Source organism: Limulus polyphemus, unplaced genomic scaffold, assembly GCF_000517525.1.
Source record: "Limulus polyphemus unplaced genomic scaffold, Limulus_polyphemus-2.1.2 Scaffold3382, whole genome shotgun sequence".
NCBI lineage: Eukaryota > Metazoa > Arthropoda > Merostomata > Xiphosura > Limulidae > Limulus > Limulus polyphemus.
This window is the reverse complement of record NW_013668992.1, coordinates 5,307-25,858: the sequence shown is the minus strand read 5'-3', so window position 1 is coordinate 25,858 and position 20,552 is coordinate 5,307. Positions and strand designations below refer to the sequence as shown.

At 33.4% G+C, this 20,552-nt stretch overlaps 1 protein-coding gene across 4 annotated transcripts; it reads right to left on the bottom strand.

Annotated features, from left to right (window-relative positions):
* Positions 1-49: 49 nt before the first annotated feature.
* On the bottom strand, positions 50-19,750 carry LOC106469261 (serine/threonine-protein kinase 19-like). Of its 4 annotated transcripts, none has more exons than XM_013929742.2 (8): positions 19,671-19,750; positions 14,241-14,386; positions 14,048-14,086; positions 6,794-6,951; positions 5,623-5,752; positions 4,858-4,954; positions 1,511-1,756; positions 50-547 (listed from the first exon to the last, which is right to left on the bottom strand). In XM_013929742.2, exons 2-8 carry the CDS (start codon positions 14,350-14,352, stop codon positions 505-507), a joined length of 825 nt encoding a protein of 274 aa, XP_013785196.1. In that variant the 5' UTR covers positions 14,353-14,386; positions 19,671-19,750; the 3' UTR covers positions 50-504. The 4 variants fall into 4 exon arrangements, with proteins under 4 accessions (XP_013785196.1, XP_022253441.1, XP_022253440.1 ...); XM_022397733.1 differs by having other exon boundaries at positions 14,241-14,382; positions 19,671-19,696; XM_022397732.1 differs by lacking the exon at positions 19,671-19,750 and adding an exon at positions 19,340-19,562.
* Between the last annotated feature and the right edge of the window lie 802 nt (positions 19,751-20,552).

Genomic DNA, 20,552 nt, shown 5'->3' with positions numbered 1-20,552 from the left:
GCATCATTTTAATACCCAATTTTAATACCCAAACAATAAAACAACTTAGTAACTGAGAGTTTAAAGACTTTATTGTTTTCTATGTTCTAAGTAAAGTAACAAAGTCATGCTTTATTATAAAAATCAACTGGGGTGTTACATATCAAATTAAATATATGAAACTCTCATTACATTTCCAGGTTTTCCTTTCTTTGAGCTGGACATATTTGTACTTCCATGGCAATACATATGGTCATAACCACACTAGAACACAATTGAACAATGCTCCTTCTTGATCCAATCAAACTCGTAACCTTGGTCCAGTTAATTTCATATTATAATCCAACTCCAAGTCTTAGTCCAATGAAACTTTGAATCTAGATTCAATTGGTCTCCGAATCTCAGTCCAATTAACTTCCCAATATTAGTCCAATTAATCTTTAAATATTGATTCAATTGGTTTCCCAATCTTAATCCAGTTAATTTTTCAATCTTGGTCCAACCAATCTCCCAATTTTAGTCCAATTAGTCTCTCAATCTCAGAAGTTTCCCAGATGATGTTGAAATGCTGCAAAAACACAAAGTGTTAAGAAAACGACTTGGAAGATGAAACATTATTAAAATATTAACTATACTTTTCCCCCACCAGTGTAACAAGGGCTATGCCTCCTTCCTTGGTTAATAACCAGATTAAATGATGGTTTTTTGCTATAATAACAGATGTGATATTACACCAAAAAAATACTTCACATAATTCAAATCAAATAATTTTCTACTGGCCCAACAAAGGTTTCCAGAAAAAAAAAAAGTTAAACATACATTATTTGTTGCAAGCTCCTGCCACCAAGAATTTAGGCAATACCAGATCAAGCCACCAAGATAACGGGATTTAATAACATAAGCTGGACTTAACAAGTTTCACTGGCTCAGGCTACACCATAGAGTTTGATGTCTCTTTATACCCAGCTGATAAAGCCTTAGTTGAAACTCTCAGTATATGCTATGTGTTATCAAATCTCATTACAATATTTAGCCAGCTTCATATGCTCTAACATCAAATGAATTGCCTAAATTATCTATATCAGCTACATGATATTAGATTTAATTATACCATGTAGCCAACTGGACATGCTCTGGTACTGAGTGACAGACCTAAACTATTTATGTCAACTATGTGATATTACATATCGTTAAAATATCTAACAAGCTAGCATGCTCTGGCATTGAGTGAAAGGTTTCATCAGCAATGGCTTCCAACATGTAGAGTTTTAACTGAAATGCTATTACACATTCTTTATACTGGGCCACTAAAGAGTGATGTAAATTACTTGTTTTACTGAGACAGTATAATTACCTACCAGCAGATCAAGCTTTACACTGTAAATCTTGACCTCTTCAAAATGTGCTTGTAAAATATCACAACCCAAATATTCTAGTTTAAAATCTTGTGGTTGATGTCAAAAACTCACTACATATATATTTCAGGTTGAAAACTCATGTATTTGATAGTTTATTCATGTTAAAAACTTACCATGTGACAAATTCTGCTCCTATTATATCAAAAATATGATATTTCATGCCTAACTTGGCTTCCTTAGGAAGATTACGACTCTCAAGTTCTGCTTGAAAAAGTTCTTTGTACTTGCTACGTCGTAGAGCCTGAAGAACAGCTTTTCTACCCCGGAGAAAGGCCTTCATAAACTCCCCAGCTCGGGGAATAGCCAACCACCAACTGCCAATATCTCGAGCATTCAGCAACCCCAAATGCATCAACTTACTGAAAATAAAAAAAATTTAGAAATCAATACAGGAAGAGCAAGAAAAATTCAGTTTCAGTTGCTAAAAATACCAGTATACACAGGACAAAAAAGAAAAAGCAAACATTTAATACAGTCTATAAAAAATTATACCTGAATGCAGTTGCAACATATTGAAATGTTATTAGAATCAGCATGTTTAACACGTCCTGTTAAGAGAACGCTTGGCCGTTTCAGCTACGTAACAGAAGATAAAAAACACTGTAACCTAATTTTTTTGTTCAGATCTGCATCACTTCCATTTTGTTTACCATTTCTGTGTAATTATCCTTGGGACATTCAGGGCTTTTTGTCAGAACTACAGATTGTGAGAGCTATAAAATATTATGACAACTGGACACACAATATACAGTGGGTCAATATGCTAGGCAGGCTGAACAAGGCTGGAGAAGGTCAACCACACCATGCAACAACTGCTATTTATCTGTACAACAGCCACTACCATATAATTTGAGTTTGGGTGAAGTTTCATTAATTCCAAAGACATTTTTTCAATCTATTCAACACTATTTACATACATTCATTAGAAGCATATTTTTAACTAGACTAGTAAACTCACACATCTGAAAGATGTTTCATACAATATCAGACAGAATGTTTCTACAACAGACATTTATACAAAAATTCAAACATACCCACAATTCATTATCTTTGTTTCAGAATTTTGCTGAAGCTACAAAAGGGCATTCTACGTGTAGCCATACACAATTTTAAGCTGATAAACTAGAAGGAAAGCAGCTAGACACTGTCAATTCTTGGGCTAATTTTGTCTGATTGAATATTGAGATTTCACCATTACATCATCCTTATAGAAATTAATAAAAACCCTATAACCCGAGCGCTCTCTAAAGATGGACCTTTTTTCTTCATGGGCAAACAGTTTGCCCATGAGGAAGAAAGGTCCATCTTTTGAAAGCACTCGGGTTATAGGGTTTTTATTCATTTCTATCAAGACTTCTTGAACCTACATGTTTTTCTAACATCATCCTTATAGCTTATCAAGGCCAAAAAGTAGAGAGCAGATTTTTTGCAGTAATAGGGTCCAAATCATCTAGCCTAAGGTTCCCAATCTGGGCATTAGCCATGCTTGATCCACGTTTGTCAATTCTTTTACTCGTAGAAAGAAATTAAAATAAAACTAATCAAAATGCAAATTTCATAACAAGTTAGATCACCAGTCACATTAAAGCTACGAATAAGCTTCCAGGTGAACAAATCAAAATTAAACAATACTATTTTGTAATGTTTTCCATTAACATACAGAAAGCATTATATAATCATAAAATAACAGTCTTTAACTTAATTGTTTTATCTAATTTACTTTCAAAAGTGCTTTACTATACTGCACACTATAACATTAAAAAATAAAACCTGGAAAGAAAAACACAAAGTAATGTTTCAAAGTTTTAACCAAAATTGATCACCACTAAGATTGACAAATTATAGTGAAAACAAATTGTTTAAATTAGGAACTATTAATGAATGAACGGTGTTTAAACACTTGATTCCTAAAAGCCTCTGTCCTAATTGACTTTCAACTGTCATATAGAAACGGCCGTGATGGACCTCCTATTTTTTAAAATACTTAGTATAATTTACCAAGACAGTAAAAGCTCATAACCCTGATTCCAAGTCTCAATGATACACATCCTTTTGATGTAAACATATGCTCTATTTAAATCCTGATTCTTAGTGTCTCATATAATAATACACTTCCCGGTGATGCAAACATATACTATTATCCCTGGTTCTGTACGCCTCGTGTAATTATGCACATCCTTTTGGTATAACGATATACTATTATCCCTGGTTCTGTATGCCTCATATAATGATGCACATCCTTTTGGTATAATGATATGCTATTATTCCTTGTTCCTTATGCCTTATATAATGATGCACATCCTTTTTGGTATAACCATGTGCTATTATCCCTGGTTCTGTATGCCTCATATAATGATGCACATCCTTTTAGTATAACGATGTGCTATTATCTCTCATATAATGATGCACATCCTGGTTGCATAACCATGTGCTATTATCTCTCATATAATGATGCACATCCTGGTTGCATAACCATGTGCTATTATCCCAGATTTTTAATGGCTCATATAATGCTACATATTCTAGTGGTACGAACATATGTTCTTCACCCTGATTCTGAAAAACCTGGTTAATTCAGAAACTTTTCACTTATTGTTAATTTGCTCAAGCCTGATGAAGCTGTAAAACTGATTTGCAATAAATAATGTAAAAAAATACTCAATCAAACATGTAAATTATTAAATTATTCATAACCCCTGATGTCTACCATTAAAATGATTACAGTAGACTCATTTGTTCAGACATTCCATTTGTAATATATACTGTTTTCTGCATATATATTTTCATAACTTAACACAAGTAAATGCATTTGGCACAATAAAGCCATAAAAATCTATAGCTTAGAAATATGTGGAAACTAAACATTTTTCATAAATTATATATAAATAAAATATCTGTATTCTAATTGCTCTTTTATGACTGCAACAAATTATCTCAAAAACATATGAAGTTTTTTTAACTTCAAAGATGCTTTGATATACTTGAACTATTTACAGTGCAATTATTTACACATCTAGCTTACAAAACAATGCTTTTCTATAAATCTAAGTACGAACTTAATTTTCTTTAAACGAGTTTCTATTAGTCTGTTTCTTTCTGCCACTGAGTAAGAACATGAACACGTTTCAAACAGCAGGTCTACTATCTTTCTTGGAAATCTCATGTTTTTTTGATGTGTGTGATATTTCTTATGTAATACATTTTGACATCTGTTTGTTAACATTCTTTTTACTTCATTACATCAATTGACCTAAGCTTCTAATTACCATCATATGATCTTTCTTCTATCAAAACCTTTTATAAAAAAAACATACAAAGAAAATCCTATGTAAACACACTACTTCTGATACTCTATACCCAATGCTTTTGGCAAAGAATTGGCAAATATTATCAAGTAATTTAGAACGAGAAATGACAGCAGATGATTTGTACTAGCTGTGATTTCACTGTATGATATTACCTTATATCCTCCTCCTGAAACTTCATCTCCTCCTGGAGCCAGTTCTTGTTATAGCTGATGTCAGGACACGAGGCCACAATCTGCGACAGAAAATTTTCTAAAAACAAACAAAAATTTAGTCAGTAAACCTTCTGTATTAATTATTTAGTTATATTGCTTTTCTGGGAAAAAGATTCTGTTAGAGAGCTTTCCTAACTTTTCAATTAGCAAAAACTATCTCCCATTTGTCCTTCCACTAAACTTTAAGAGGACAGTTGGCATACAACACACTACATTATGGTTTCTACCTACATGTACACATGAGATGAATGAATGTACTGCATGAGATCATTAATATTAATCTCCGATTAAAACTAAAAATCAACGGTAATGAGTACAGCTAATTAAGTATACCTTTATTATGTTCTAACTTAAAGGTTAGAATGCATTGTTTTATCAGATGGGTACACTCACTATTAATTATATTTTTGGCCATAAACTCAATAATATTTCAGAAGATTTCAATTAGTCCTAAATCCATACTATTGCTAGACATTTTGTGTGTTTGCAATAAGAGCTACAGCATTAATAAATGTTTAGCTGTAAATACAAATAGTTCAAACATTTCATAATAATATTGTGTTTATAAAATATATATACTTATTTATAACCAACTTTCTCAAATAAGTGTAGTTATGCTAGAAGACATTAATTGTACCTTTTCACTAAGACCTTATACTAAGCTCAGAATTAATAAAACCTGCTGTAGAATGACACACTTCTTACCAATAAGTTCAGAGCCATCTGAATGGGATAACACATGTTTCTTGAAATCGTCAAAAAAAACTATGGCGGTTTCTGTTTCATCAGCTCCAAGTTTAAACAGTCTGATTTTATTTTTTGCCCTTAATTCATTCTGAATTAAAAAAAAGGATAATTAATTTCATATGTAAGCATGCATAACTTCCTGATGTAAGTCAACAAAATTAGACAACTTATATACTTGAAAAACAAAAAACTGAGTGAAAAATCTCACCTTGTAAACAAGAAAACAACTACTTTTTGAGTAATTACAATTATAATTGAATAACATGTTTCTCTTTAGTAAAAAAAACAGCACCGAGATGAATCAGGTTTAAGATGCAAGAAGCAGTAAACTATCTGAATATTTACAGTGTATCATCAAAAGCTTTAGTAAATGGCTAATAATTCTATCTATTTATGGAACAAATTTTTCAAATAACTTAAAATTATTACCTTTTGTTCAGTAAAAATGTAGTTTACTTGTTAGTAAATCTCAATATGGAGAAATGGGTTTGAAACAGATTGCATCACACACTAAGACTTTTTACTAATACACTTTTTTCATAGTCACATTTGTTATTTAATTCAACTCTTTCATGAGGTGAAAATTTCAAAATTAATTAATATAAGACATATTGAGATGATGTATTTTATAGCCTAAGTTTTTTTTCAAACTTGTGGGGGTTATTATTTTGTTATAGGTTCGGACAACTGCTAATGCAGGTATAAATGTTATGAAAATATCAAATATGAAATGATTTAATTAAAGTATTTGGACATGTAAAAGAAGTAGAAAATTCAAATTATAAAGTGCTTTTCAACATAAGTAGACATATACTTTATTCAAAATATTGATAAAATAAATTATACGACATTAACGAAGCTAATGTGGCATTACAAATTAACCAAACATACTAATCAGCACATTGAATTTTTGTATACTAACTATTTGAATAAAAGATATGATCATATTATTCTACATTCTTGAAACCAGTTAAGAAAGAATAGGTTACATTTAATCAGATAATGGGGACTACTCTTACTGGAACTACAATCAAAGTAAAAATAAATGTTTTACTGCTGAATATTTTATTTTATTAGGATAATTAATTTTAGTGTGAAAAACAAAGGACCAAATAAAATTACTAATTACCACTTGTTTATCAACCAGAGTTTTGTTCTTTACAATGGTATAAATCTGATGTTTGAGGATTATCGGTGGGAGTCGCCCTTCAAAACTTTCAACTGGGAAAACAGACTTCAGGAAAAACAAGGAAGCCTCAGTGTCATTTGGGATATCTGCACTATAAACTTCAAACCAATAACAAAACATAATTAAGAAAATTATAACATACACTTAAAATTAAAGCAAAAATTTTCAACTTGTCAAAGCAACATCTATGTAACTTCTAACTAATAACAAGACTGAGATATCCTCTCATTTAACAGAATTCCTCTAAAGGAAAAAGTAGATGATTTATCATGCGTAAAGCTGAGTTCTCTCATTAAGCCTAACAGAAATCATGTAATAAAGGCCTTCTTATCATAAACACTAATATAGTTCTTGTAATATATACTTTTCAGTTTGATCTCATTATCTTCATCCTACAAATGACATCTAGAAATACAATCTAAGAAACAATTCATAAGTAACTTTAAAGCAACTGTAACTGCCATTCCTATGGAGTCAACTGGTTATTAAATGATTATCAACTAACTACATAAGTGTTAGCCCAAACATTATAATTATAAGAGGAAAGTTACTTAGACCAGCATTTCTCAACCTTTTTGATACCAGGGACCAGTTTGCTGCCTTCCTGAACTGTCACGAGCCACATAGTGGTTGTGATGGATTGGCAATGGTCTGCAGACCAGTGGTTGAAAAATACTGATCTAAGAGTTAAAAAAATAGATAGCTGATAACCTTTTGTGAAATGTGATAACTCCTTGTGGTTTTTGAAATACATTCATTTATTCTACAGCTATAACAAGGTAAGCATTATGTAACTAAAAATTTGTTGAAAAAAAAGTTTGTTTATTGGCCAACATCTTAAACCTTCATCGAGGCATATATCTAGTACTGAGACCCCATTATGGATTTTGATAAATGTGTGAAAGTAAGATGGTTGCAGTTCTACATAGGAGCTAGACTGCTTATTTGCAAAATCTGTAAATTAATCTTATCTGCACTTTATATTACAAAATGAGGAAATAATTTATGACATGAAACTTATCTTACTGTGATTATGGTTTCCCCATGAATGTGTATGATAAACATAGGATTAAACTTATTTTGTTTATGCTTGATTATGTGATACCCATTTTACCCTAAAATCTGCCTTGCAAAGCTACATTTGTAAATTATATAGTTCTAACTTCCCCAGTTACTTAAAATGTCGTAGCTAATACTTACTTGATCTATAATTTACAATTGAAGTTTAAAACCTTTTAATCATTTTAAGTTTTAAGACTGATTGCTTTAGAGAAATAATTGATTCAAAATCAGCCTGCACACAGCTTCTAGGTAATAGGTTTATTTATAAATGTGCGTGTGTATTGTTTACTGTCATTATTAATCTTTTCTGTAAGAACAGCTATATTCTTGTTGTTATCAGCCTAAAAATTAATAATTTTTCCAAATGTAATAATGAATATTTAACAGACATTTTTGAGAAAATAAAGAGTAATGTTATTGTGGATGTGTGGAACACTGTTAATTTTCTGTTGATTTACAATTATAATTTTCCTACACTGAAAGTATATTTCTGACAGGTACATACTACAGCTCACATACATAGCTATTCTTGTTCAGTGCTGCCCTCTATTTGCAAAAGTTTTTTTTGCATGTCACATAGTTTACATAGTTCACATAGTTTAACTTATTCATGCATGCAACTGGTCATATGACAAACCTCCACCAATAGACAGCGCTAAGTCCAAAACTGAACTGTCAGGAACCGAATTCTGTAGGATGAGGGATCCCACTCCTTATAGTAGCTCACTCTAAAGCAACAACATTCCCTCTGAGAAGCCTTTACAGAGGTGGAATGTCTTTTTGGTGGATTTCCTTCAACTATACCAGCAGAACACCACCACCCTACTCTCAACTGAATGGATTCCTCATTGTTTATATTGGATATCTCTCATTTAGGAGGATACTTTCATGGTCCACTACCCCAGCAGCTTGGAACTCGAAAGTGGTAAGGGCTCTCTTACTCCACTGGAAGAAATGGGAGGAGAAAATGCAGTAGAGAGTCCAGAGGAACGTACAAACTGGAGACAGTGTAATGGGTGACCACAAAAACCTATATTGAAAAGGAGGCCAAACCTGATCTAATCAATCTAAGGAATGGCAGGATGGGCAGCAATCCCCTTCTGCTTTACCCATGAAGTCCATGGGTCAGCACGGTCTGGAATGGGCATGTTTATGAAGCAAACATATCACAAGGAATAAATAATGAGCAATCTTGCAGAACACCCCATCTCTAGTATATGTAATAGTAAAGAACAGTGTGTGTTTAGTGGCCATAGCAGTTATGAAAGTGGCTTTACAGTGCAGATTTGAGTATAAATCTAATCGACTGAAGTATACCTGGACAGACACCACTTGCAACAGAGCAGGATCCAGATTGAAACAAGGGACAGTCCCCTGAAAAATATTTATAATGGAAGAAAACTTACCCAGTTATAGTCACACCAAAGTCTGAAGAATGGCAACAGATGGAAGACGATAACCTGATGAAGAAAAAAAGAACAACACGATACAGATAGTGAGAGATGAAAGTATGAGAAGTGTTCCACATGCCCACTTGAAAAATTTCCTCCAAAGGATGACACTGACGAGACACCAAGGAAAAAGTAAGGTACCTAATCTGATGGGAAGACACCCAAAATAATTGATGGGAAAAAGGAGACAAGGAAGAATAAGCCATTTGAATTAAAAGCCTAACCCAATTGGATAGTTGCCAAGGGATGAATAGATAAGAATGGTTATGCCAGAAGGAAGCTGTGTGGGAGATATAACAGCGAAGAGCATGAACTGGACGTAGAAGTCTATCCGGATCAGACATGGAAAAAAGATGGGAAATGGAAGAAAGAGAAATTGACAAGAAACCACTGAAGTCTTGGGAAGGAAAGATAAGAGAAATGGTACAGAGTACGTGAAACATTGATGGCAAACAAATCCAACTGACAATGTCCACAGGCTAAAAGGAGGAGGAAATATGCCTGAAGGGATAAATGAAACATGGAACAAGAAGACAAAGGTAGAAACGAAGGTAAAGTAAGGCAGTGAAGCACCACATTGACAATTCAATCCAGAAGGGCCACACACCATGGAGGGTGACTAATCCCGAAGGAATGTAACAAGAGTGACAAAGGTATGGAGGCCAAAACTTTAGAGTACTGGGAAAAATGAAAAGTGTGGGATAAGGCTGCCTGATAGCCCGCAATTGAGGAGACCAAAGACCCCTGACCAAATTACCAAGTGAGGAAATCTGTAATAAGAGGTACAGTGGGACAAGCAGGGGAAACCCCACAACCCAAAGACAAACAGCAGAAAACGTTCCACTTATATTGATAAACCTCCATGGGAGAAGGTTGACCTGAAAGTGCCAACAACGAAGCTACTTGCCATGAGAAAACAAATCTTCTCGTCAAGGAATTGATAAAAACCAGGTGTAAAGACAAAGGGTAGGAATGGGAGATGAACTTCCTGGGATGGAGGCTCCCATAGAAGGGAAGGCGTGCTGGGAAGAGGCAAAGGTGGAACAGACTGGATTTGGAGCAGCCGTGGAAACCACAGCTGGGATGGCCAGTAAGGGGCAATTAGAAGGACTTGACATGAAGCAGATGATAGAAACCTCCCTAGGAAGGAATTGGATAGGAGGATACACATAAAGGAATTTGTCTGTCAAATCCCAATTCAAGGCATCAACAGCCAGAGCAAGTGGATGAGGCAATGGAGACCAAGACTGAAATAACTTGGTGTTGAGGATACTGGCAAATACATCCAGGTGCTCAGTACCCACCAGAGTGCATAACCACTGGAAAATCTGAGGATCTAAAGTCCACTCCATTGGATAAATTTTCTTCGGGCAGAATAGATGATCCAGGACAAAATTGAAACCACTTGGAACATGACAAGCAAGTAGATGAATAATTTGAGTGCGGGCCCAAAAGAGGAGATCCAACGTTTGGATAGCAAAGGGAATGAGAACAGGTGCCTCCCTGGCAATTGATATATGCCACCACCATAGAATTGTCTATATGGATCACAACCAGACGACTGCAGGCAAGAGGAAGAAAATTATCCAAAGCTCGATGAATAGCAAGAAGCTCCATGATATTGATATGGTAAGACCATTCAGTTGCAGACCATTGACCTGAAGTGACTTGCTGTTCAACCCACACTCTCAGCCATGAAATAAAGTGTCCATGGAAATATGTAAATCTGGACAATAGGAGGAAGCAGTACCCCCACTGAAGTGTAAGCCTTGACCAACCACCAATGCAGATCATCTACAAGAGAAGGAGAAAGTGTAAGAGGAATATCCAAGGGATCCTGCACAAGGTTCCATTGGTCATGAAGAGTCCATTAAATGGACCTCATATCAGCATGATCCATGGGAATAAGTGCTACCATAGAGGATCACACCCCCAAAACAGATAGGGCCTCACAAGCAGTTATAAAAGGAGCAGTAAGGGCATTGATGACTACCAGCTCCATCAAACAGCAGAAGGTTGCACCCAACTGAGATGAGTATTGAACAAAACATCCAAGTGGATAAGATATTGGGTAGGAACAAGAAAGGATTTCTCCAACTTGATCGACCGACCAACCTGAGCCACCTATATGTGGGAGTGGCCTTGGCAGGCGAAACATGGTAGCATGAGACAGTGCATTATAACCCCCAATTCTCTGCTGTTGCTCCTTCTACCATGGCCACCTGTGGCTTACAGTGGCACTACAATTGGCAAGCATTATGTTTATTTAACCTACCTAACAACTATCTGTATTACGACTACCAGGGTTCTCAGTCTTTAATATCAAAGAAAATGTTACTACGTTTATAATCTAGAAGAAATCACCAACTAACTGTTTATCCAATTCATTACAAAATGAACCATCTGTTCAAAGTGAATGATCCCAGAGCTGTGAAGCTATACATACTAATTTTTGCTCTATCTCTGAATTTGCAAGGTGTGTCTTTTTATTTTACGAAACTTGGCAAACTTTTGGTAAACATTAAAAGTCTGTTGTATCAGATTTGTTAATAAAAGTTTGTCTGTGAATTCCTGAATCCTTTATTGAGTCAGTCTATGTGAAATATGCAGTAGTGTAGGAAGGAGTTGCAAAGTGGGGGTGCTTGGCTAGACATGTAGATTTTACAATAATATAATTTACAGTTGCTATACAAGTTAAATATGTAAAAGTAGAGGTGCTACAGCACTTCCAGTTCCGACTCCTTTGTGATCTTTCACCTTTCATATTTCATTTGCATAGCCTCTAGAATCTCCTAAAAGAATATAAAATGTTCATTTTTTTGGTAAAATTTTTATTTAACTCTTATTTTCTTACCCTAACACTAATAGCAGTCAGTAGAGAAATCATTAATGTAAATTTGAAAAATAAAAAAAATGAATAATACCATATTACCAATCTTTCCTCTGAACTGACTCCACTATTGATCAGATAGTTCCAAGATACTTATCTTAACAGTTGTAACTATTAACCTTTTAACATCTGTTTTTTATGATTTTATTGCTGTTCTTTGCACTCACTGAAGCAGTAATCCCATATCAACAACTCAGAAAGTCAGAGCAGGAGCAATTAGCTTTTCTGGCATGGGTAACAAAGAGAATATAAGTGTAAACTGAAACACCAGCCACTTGCTTTGCTTGTAAAATTTTAAATGTGTTAAGTACTAGTCTTGTTAGGCTAATCTGAGATGTTTATAATTTAAGCTATTTTGTTAAAAATATATATAACAATAAACAAAAAATATGTGTAAAAAATTATTTGTAATAATCACTGTACAATCAAACTGGTTTGGACTCGTGCACAAATTTGAAGCCATTCATTTAACTTTTAAATATGCATTTGAGAACACAAAAATTTACCATTCACTAGAATAGCTTGTCCCAAAAATACTGTAATTCATCCAGCTTTTTAAGTAAGCTACAAGTAGGTTAAAAAAATCCCATGAGCTGTTTGAAACAGTAGTACAGTGATTTAACAACAAGAAATTTCCATCAAATGAATACTCTGCCTGTCAAATCAAAAAAAAAAAGACTTGTAAGTTTTATATTGACAAAAATCTGCTCTATTGGTTACAAATATGTCCATCAGCCATGCAAAATTTATTAAAAAACAAGGTATAAGTCAAAAAGAAGGAAAAGGGAAGTGCTTCTTTGGTGGGTATAACAAATTTATTCATATCTCAGTAAATCAAGAAGACCGGAGGTTAAACTTTTTGATGTTTGCTTGTAAGTTATCTTTGTAAGTGTTACTAATTGGTTGAAAATTTCAGTTGCATATTTTTGAAGTTAGAAAATTCTGAAGTGGAGAAATTCAAACTAAAAAGTGTCATAAGGCATGGAAAAAATGAAATTGAGAATTTTCTAAATATTTCTTTTTTCTAAACTAAGAGGTTAAAACTTAGGTAACATAAAATTTGAAACAAACTATGTTTTCATGCCAACTTTATTGACACACATTGACAATAAAGATGTTTAATTACTTTTGAGTGTAAAACTGTCAAAAGGTTGTCACACGAGGAAAACAGACATGCTAGTATGATCGGACTAAATTTCATCAGATTTATCTTATCCCTAGTCATAAGACACCTGTACTGTGTAAAAAGCAAAGGTTGATCATGAATCACCTGTGTCAGGTTGTGTAAAAAATAAAGGTTGTTCATGTATCACTTGTATCATATTGTGTAAAAAACAGACTGTCTTATTGTGTAAAAACAAGAGTGGTCATGAGTCATCTGTGTCACATTGTGAAAAGCCAAGCTGATAATCCAGAAGTGTCTTTTAATGCTAGTATAAACACAAACATATCTAAGATTAAACTTCTTTGTTTCATAAGTGTTTTAAAACACAAGAGTTGATGTTCAGTTAAACACAGATGCAAAAGCAGTTTTTCAGGCTGTATGAAGAGTACAAATTGAGTGGTTATATACTGCTTTTAACAAAAACTTCGAGGGCCAGATGTTTAGCAATTCCCACCTATGTTTTAAGTTTATTTTTTCTAAAACTGAAGGAAACATAAGCACAAGCAAGGTGAAAGAAGATTATTTATACAAATGAGGCAACCCTACATCCTCAAACATCAAATAGAACTAAACACAGTTTTCTGCATCCATTTAAAACAAAAAAAACTTATAAAATTCAAACTCACTTTCAGATGAAGCAAACATGTCCACTTTCTGTGCACTTTCTTCAAAAGAAAAACAATCATCTTACCTGATTTGTTTACTAAACAGTAAACAATAAATTTCAAATATGGCATAAAAAACTTTAGATATGGCATTCATGAAATATTATTAATTCTTAACTAAATTCAGGTCAAAGTTTTAAAAAAAATCACTCACCTTGTTCCTTAAAAGTATTATCATCTTTGACACTTCCATTAGAAACACAGAAAACCTTCTTTTTCTTCTTATAAACATCTGGGAGACGTCTTTTAGCTCCTCTGCTCATCATTTTCTTTTTAGAGGATTAACTTAAAACATCCTTTCTACCATATCATCAAAGAGGAGATATAGCCATTATTAGGTTTACAAAAAAAACAATAGCACTAATGGTACATGAAATGATAGAACAGGTTTTAATAAGAACTAAAGAAAGGTTACTAACTTCATATACGCAGTCTGTAGGGTAAATTTCAAAGACATTAATCAATTTATTTTAGAAAAGAAAGAACCAAGAATTATACATACTGTTTGCTTTTTTTAAGAGGCATTCTCTTAACTATTTCAAAACTTCATATTGTTTGTAGGTTATCTGTGGGACAACAGCTATATTTCTGTACAACGTTTCTTCTTTAACAGTGAGATAAGATTGCGTACAACATTTAAGGTACAAGTGCTTGCTTAAATGTTATATGTGATCATGTAATTTTGTTACGCACAAAACATAGAGAAGAAAAAATGACACATTTGTTACTTCTTGTTGTTCCTTTCTTAGAAAAACAGTTTTATTGTTAGAAAAAAAAAAATTCAGCATGTTACAAAATAATTTAACCCACAAATAAGGCATTTAAAGTTTTGGCCTTAATAGACTGCTCCTGCCTGTTTTTAGAGTCTGATATTTCATTTACAGAAGGCCTCAGTAAAGAAGTTGAAATGCCATATCACTATTTAGAATCAGGCAGGAACAGTCCATTAAACCACAACTCTACTAGTCTACATTACCTAAAATACCTCCGAAACAAGGAGACATCTAATAAACAATCCTCAACATGGATTTAGCTGCCTCACCACAGTTATTTGATATGGCTGGTTAAATATTTCAGTTCATTTTCTCTAGAGTATAGAACTTGAAGTAACTTGATAGAACAGTGAAGGGGGACATGACTAAGGTTTATAAGATTGTCAGAGGTTTGGAATATATAAATTCAGGTGACTTTTTCAAAACATTTGCAAGCAAAAAAATTAGAGGACACAAATTATGGACAACTCAGACATGACTACAGTTAAGGAATTGTTACTTTTCTGACAGAGTAGTGGCCCAATGGAATAGTTTCCTTTCAGATGTGATAAAAGATATAACAGCAAGTTTAGAGAGATATTAAATGAGTAGTTTGTACAAAAGAAAAAGAGAACAAATTCCCTTTATTAATAAAGGCCTAGCTTATGTACTGTTCTGTAAATCTTTCCTCCTACATGTCAACTTGAACTTCTTAATCTTGTAGCATCTATCCCTGATTTGATCCTGTATGACTTTAGTAAGCCAACTGGGTTTCATCTTCACTGTTATCCTTTTCTTCTTTTTAAAGCACATCAATATATATATATATATGATTTAAAGACAAGGGACCTGTTGGTCCATCTGAGGAGACTCCTACCCTGCCAAAATTTATGTTTGTGTCCCCCCGTCATATCATTCTCACCATTAAGTACTAAAAAATTGATGTGTCAACACTATCAATTCCCTTAACAATATTACAACTCAATCAGATTCTCTCTAATTCTTCTTTTTTCAAGAGTAAACAACTTTAGAGATCTTAACTTATCATGTGAAAACCTTTCCATCCAAGGAACTATCCTAGTGGCCCTTCTCCAGTTCAATGTCTTTTTTAAGGTAAGGAGCCCAAGACTGAACACAGTATTCTAAATGTGACCTTTTAACTCATTACCCAACTTATTAATGACTTATCTTGACTGATGACCTTACAATTGGCTTTATGAGAGTTAGGAACTAAAATTTCACTTATTTTTTATCTCATCATGTAGCAAATGATCAAACCCACTTCATCTCTTGCAACCGTATCCTCATTAGTGGTTAACAATATGATATCACTTCTGGTTGGTTCTCTTTAATATAGATCATCCTAAATCACTTCAGTAAATATCTCTTCCTCACTAGTTGACTCTAATCAATGAGTAAAATCACGGTTCCACATAATTACTTCATCACTATTCTTATTACTTAACAAATACAATCTTATTATACAATTTCTCAATGACATAATTTGTCTAATCAGGTGGTCTATAACAGTTGACAAAAACTTTGTACCCTTGAAACTTCTGATTGTAAGCCATATACATTCATCATCTTTGTTACCATCTCTTTACAACTTCAGTACTATTAGATTGCAGTTTATCATCTGTATGAAGAGCTACCCCACCTCTGATTGTAAGCCATACACATTCATCATCTTTGTTACCATCTCTTTACAACTTCAGTACTATTAGATTGCAGTTTACCATCTGCATGAAGAACTACCCCACCTCCTCTTGATTACCAATTTTTATGTCTTCAGTCCCATCAGGCTGCAGTTCATCCCATATATATACAGACAACTACCTTTTTTTTATGTTTATCACTATTTAAATATTATAATTTGGAGTTTAAAAATAATTCCTATTGTTAAGTTCATTAACTCCCACTAGTATTTTTCCATTACAACTCATACACTTTATTTCTAATGTCTAATATATAACTTACCATGTTCAATATGACAGATTTATTTATAAAACTATTTAACTTAGGCTCAAAATCTCCTTTTTCCAACCTCCACAAAGCTTATTCCAAAGCTCCCTCACCACTATGCAAGTTTAGTTTACACAATGTTTAAAGAATTTCTTTAGGGCTTCTCCAAACATCTCACTACCTAACCTTCTAGAGTGCAGCCCATCTCTAGCATATAATTCAGCCTTACCCTCAAAACTATCCCACAGGTCCAACAAGCCCACCTGTCATTCAAACATATCCCTGCTAAATCTTTCATTTAAGCCTCATATCCTGCTAAGTAATTCACTCCTGTGTCTAGCCTGCAGGACTATTGGAAGAACCACAAGTCTATTTCTATTCCTAAACCTCTGGTGGAATTCTTTATACTTTATATTTATAGTTTCCAACGTCATTTACCACAGTATAACATCTACAATAGAAATTGTCTGCTGGAGCTTGTAGGTCCTGGGTTCAAGATCTGATCAGTAGTCTTCTGGAGCTTTAGCTCAAGGTGGAGTAAATTATTTATTACAACTGGTGGCCAATGTGGGGCCCTCAATGTTATAACTTATGTTGTTTCATTGTGGTGTCTGTATGATTGGTGAGTTGAAAGGTTGAAGATAATCTTTGTTCAAGTAAGTAAGGAATACAAGATGAGAGTAGTCTGCTGGGGCTTGTAACTCAGTTGGATAGCACTAGTGTAAGATGGAAGTACTGGGTTCATGCCCTGGACAGAGTGAAGTATTAGTTCTGCAAAAAAGTAATCATTATAAGTACCACAACTAAACTGTCAACATTCTCTATAAATTCTATACTTCAGCACCTAGTAAGGAAATTCTAGTCCTAGTTTATAATATGAGTAACTTTATCAGTATATTTAATGTGAAATCCCCATATGTAAACCTCTTGATCATCTTGTTCATCATCACCAGCAGCCAAAGGTTCAAACCTAGAGAAGCTGATAAGAAACTTTAATGCATCATCCACATGACACTCATATTTCTCTTGCATTTGATCAAGCTGTGGTATTATTCCAAACAGCAATTCTAAGTAAGCTTAACAGTAGTACAAATACTAGTTTCTGGTTCTTACTAAGGTAGTGCTAACTGTACTATGACCACTAGTACCAGTAATCCAGTAAAACAGAAATACAACATATTGCAGTAAGCTACATTTTCAGTGTTTTAATTCAGAAGTTTGCTAGAGGGAGTAGGCTGTTATGATCTGTAAAATTTGTGAAGGGAGTAGAAGGCAAGTATGATATAAATATGAATAAACAGTGATCAGTTAATAAGTTAACTGGTTAGTGAGAACCAGAAGGTAATGAGTTAGTTCTATAAGTCAGTGAAAGTTATTAAGTTAAGTGAGAAGTCAATGAGTGTTCAGTTCAGTGTCAGAAAAGTTATTCATTGTTAGCAGTGAGAGTTATCACATCTATTCTACTATTCAGTTACTCATTCAATTAGCCACAGAATTCTACAACTTTATAAGTTAGGCCTACATCAGTTTCAAAGTTTATGTATTTGAAATTATAACTACAAATGAATGCAAGAAAAAAGGTAATTCATTATCATTATGAAGAATTGGCATTACTTTTACCAGTTAACACAAAATGAACCTGTCCAACAATGTAATGCATTACAACATGAATTCTAATAAAAATCAAACATAAAATGAGAAAACAGTGTCCATATGCACAATAACTTATATAAGGTTAAAAGAAGCATGCTCTACATGTTTTAGTGGAGAAAAAGATCTAACAACTTTAGGAGACAAAGAAGAATACATGTATTGAGTGTGAATTCTACTTATATGTTCTTATCCAAAGTACTTAGATGTAAATTGTATGTAGATTCTATTTAACCAGGATTCACCTGCTGTATTTCTAACTGGCAATATTATCATTTGTTTACTTATTCCCAATCAGTGGTATTCAATGGAAAATTAACTTTCTCAAATCACTAGTTAGACTTCATTTGATAATAGTACACACAAATGTAGTCTCCTTATTGCACAACAGATACTAACCTTACTGGAAAAAATTCAGAGGGTGCTACTACAAAAAACCAAGGTATAGAAAGGTTATTTTATAGGGGATAGATTAATATCTCTCCAATTTATTTTCGCTGAAAAAAAAAAAATAAAGGCAAGTAAGAGGTGATTTTATTGATGTTTACAATGATTATCCAGGTTATTAACGGAATAGAGGATTTTGATTTTTTTATTTGTGGTGCTTCTGAAAATAACATGAGAAGAGAACACAAGTTTAAGGTTTAGATAAAAAAAACAAGTTCCAGTTCAGTTTTAGGTTTCTAACAGTAACAGACTAAATGAATGAGTTGGTATTACCACTACCAGTAGTGGAGGCAAGCACTATACGGGAATTTGAAAGGGATTCTAAAATATCCTTTGAAAAGAGGGTGGGTTTTAATTTTTTCATTGGCGAGTTTGCAAGGACAGTACTACTAGTAGTAGTAGAGCAAGTTGTCAGTATGTAATTCAGATTTTAACATACCTTGGCAATTTTTAGGTCCACTCACTGACAATGTGAATAATATGATTCAAAATTGAGTTATGAACGTCAAAGTATTGCTTAGATTATTTACTGATTTGGTAATAAAACTAAAAGTAAAATCAACGCAAAGCGTCACATTATTTTAATTCTTAATAATAATATAATTTGAAATCTTACACTAAACTTTAAGCAGAATATTAACTACAGTTATTGGAAATTTTGAATTAATACTATTAATATTATATTTATTATAATTATATTAAACTTTCCCCAGTGACAACAGTAAATTATACACAATGAGCATGACGTGGCTGTACATAATATACTTCACCTGATGATGACAAAACTTTGTCGAAACGTTGTACAGTTGCGGTTACGTTAAACTTATATTAAAGTTTTTCTTCATTACCCATTCAATCCGTGTCCAGCCATTATTATACTTCACCTATACTGACGCGCCCTCTCTTCTGAATATGCGTAATAACTATAAAATGTTCTTCCATGACAGATAAAGACCTAGGTAGCTAATAATAATAAAAGAGCACAATATCTTGTATTGTAATTAGTGAAAACAATCGTGTGTCCTCTTCAGTCTCACGTTGTCTTCTCCTGAGACTGAAGATGAAGCACGAATTTGTCGAAACTAGTTTCTCTAATATCAGACTTCTGACAGTTTGTTCCGTTTACTATGGTTTTTCACAACCTAGGTAGCTGAGTTTGCCAGAGGTTGGTTTGGTAAATTTATAAATTTTTAACTCGCCTTTGGAAAGAAATTTTTTTTTTTCATTTATGTATAATTTGTAATATTTTTAGGTGGAGCCATTTCATTTACAAATTTAAAGAATGATAAATGCAAAAATATTACTTGTAGAATCTTAAGGAATCAATATGTGAAATTACAATTTAAAAGCGAACACAATATATAGTAACGGGAATGATCTATTTCTTAAAATTAGGGTACTCCTGTGACTCAGCAGTAAACTTGAGAGCAAAGAATCAGGAAAACTTGTGAAAGATAAAGCTTTTGTATAAACTAGAAATTTCGTGCAGCATATAGAAACAAAATATGAAACCCAGTGAAGCAGTCATTAATTAATAAGTCGATGATTCAGTAAGTTTATCAATTCAGTTATTGCGTCTGTTACGACAGCGGAGGTCACGTGACGCTAGTAACACGTCATATTCTCGAAGGTTTGTGAATCCTCGAGTGTTT

Excerpts from the sequence above, each read along its gene's own strand:
- LOC106469261 (XM_013929742.2), bottom strand. The coding sequence starts at position 14,352 with ATGATGAGCAGAGGAGCTAAAAGACGTCTCCCAGATGTTTATAAGAAG. Across the intron at positions 4,955-5,622 it reads AGATGGCTCTGAACTTATTG|AAAATTTTCTGTCGCAGATT; the intron begins GTAAGAAGTGTG and ends GTTTGTTTTTAG. Across the intron at positions 1,757-4,857 it reads TTTCAGGAGGAGGATATAAG|TAAGTTGATGCATTTGGGGT; the intron begins GTAATATCATAC and ends TTTTATTTTCAG.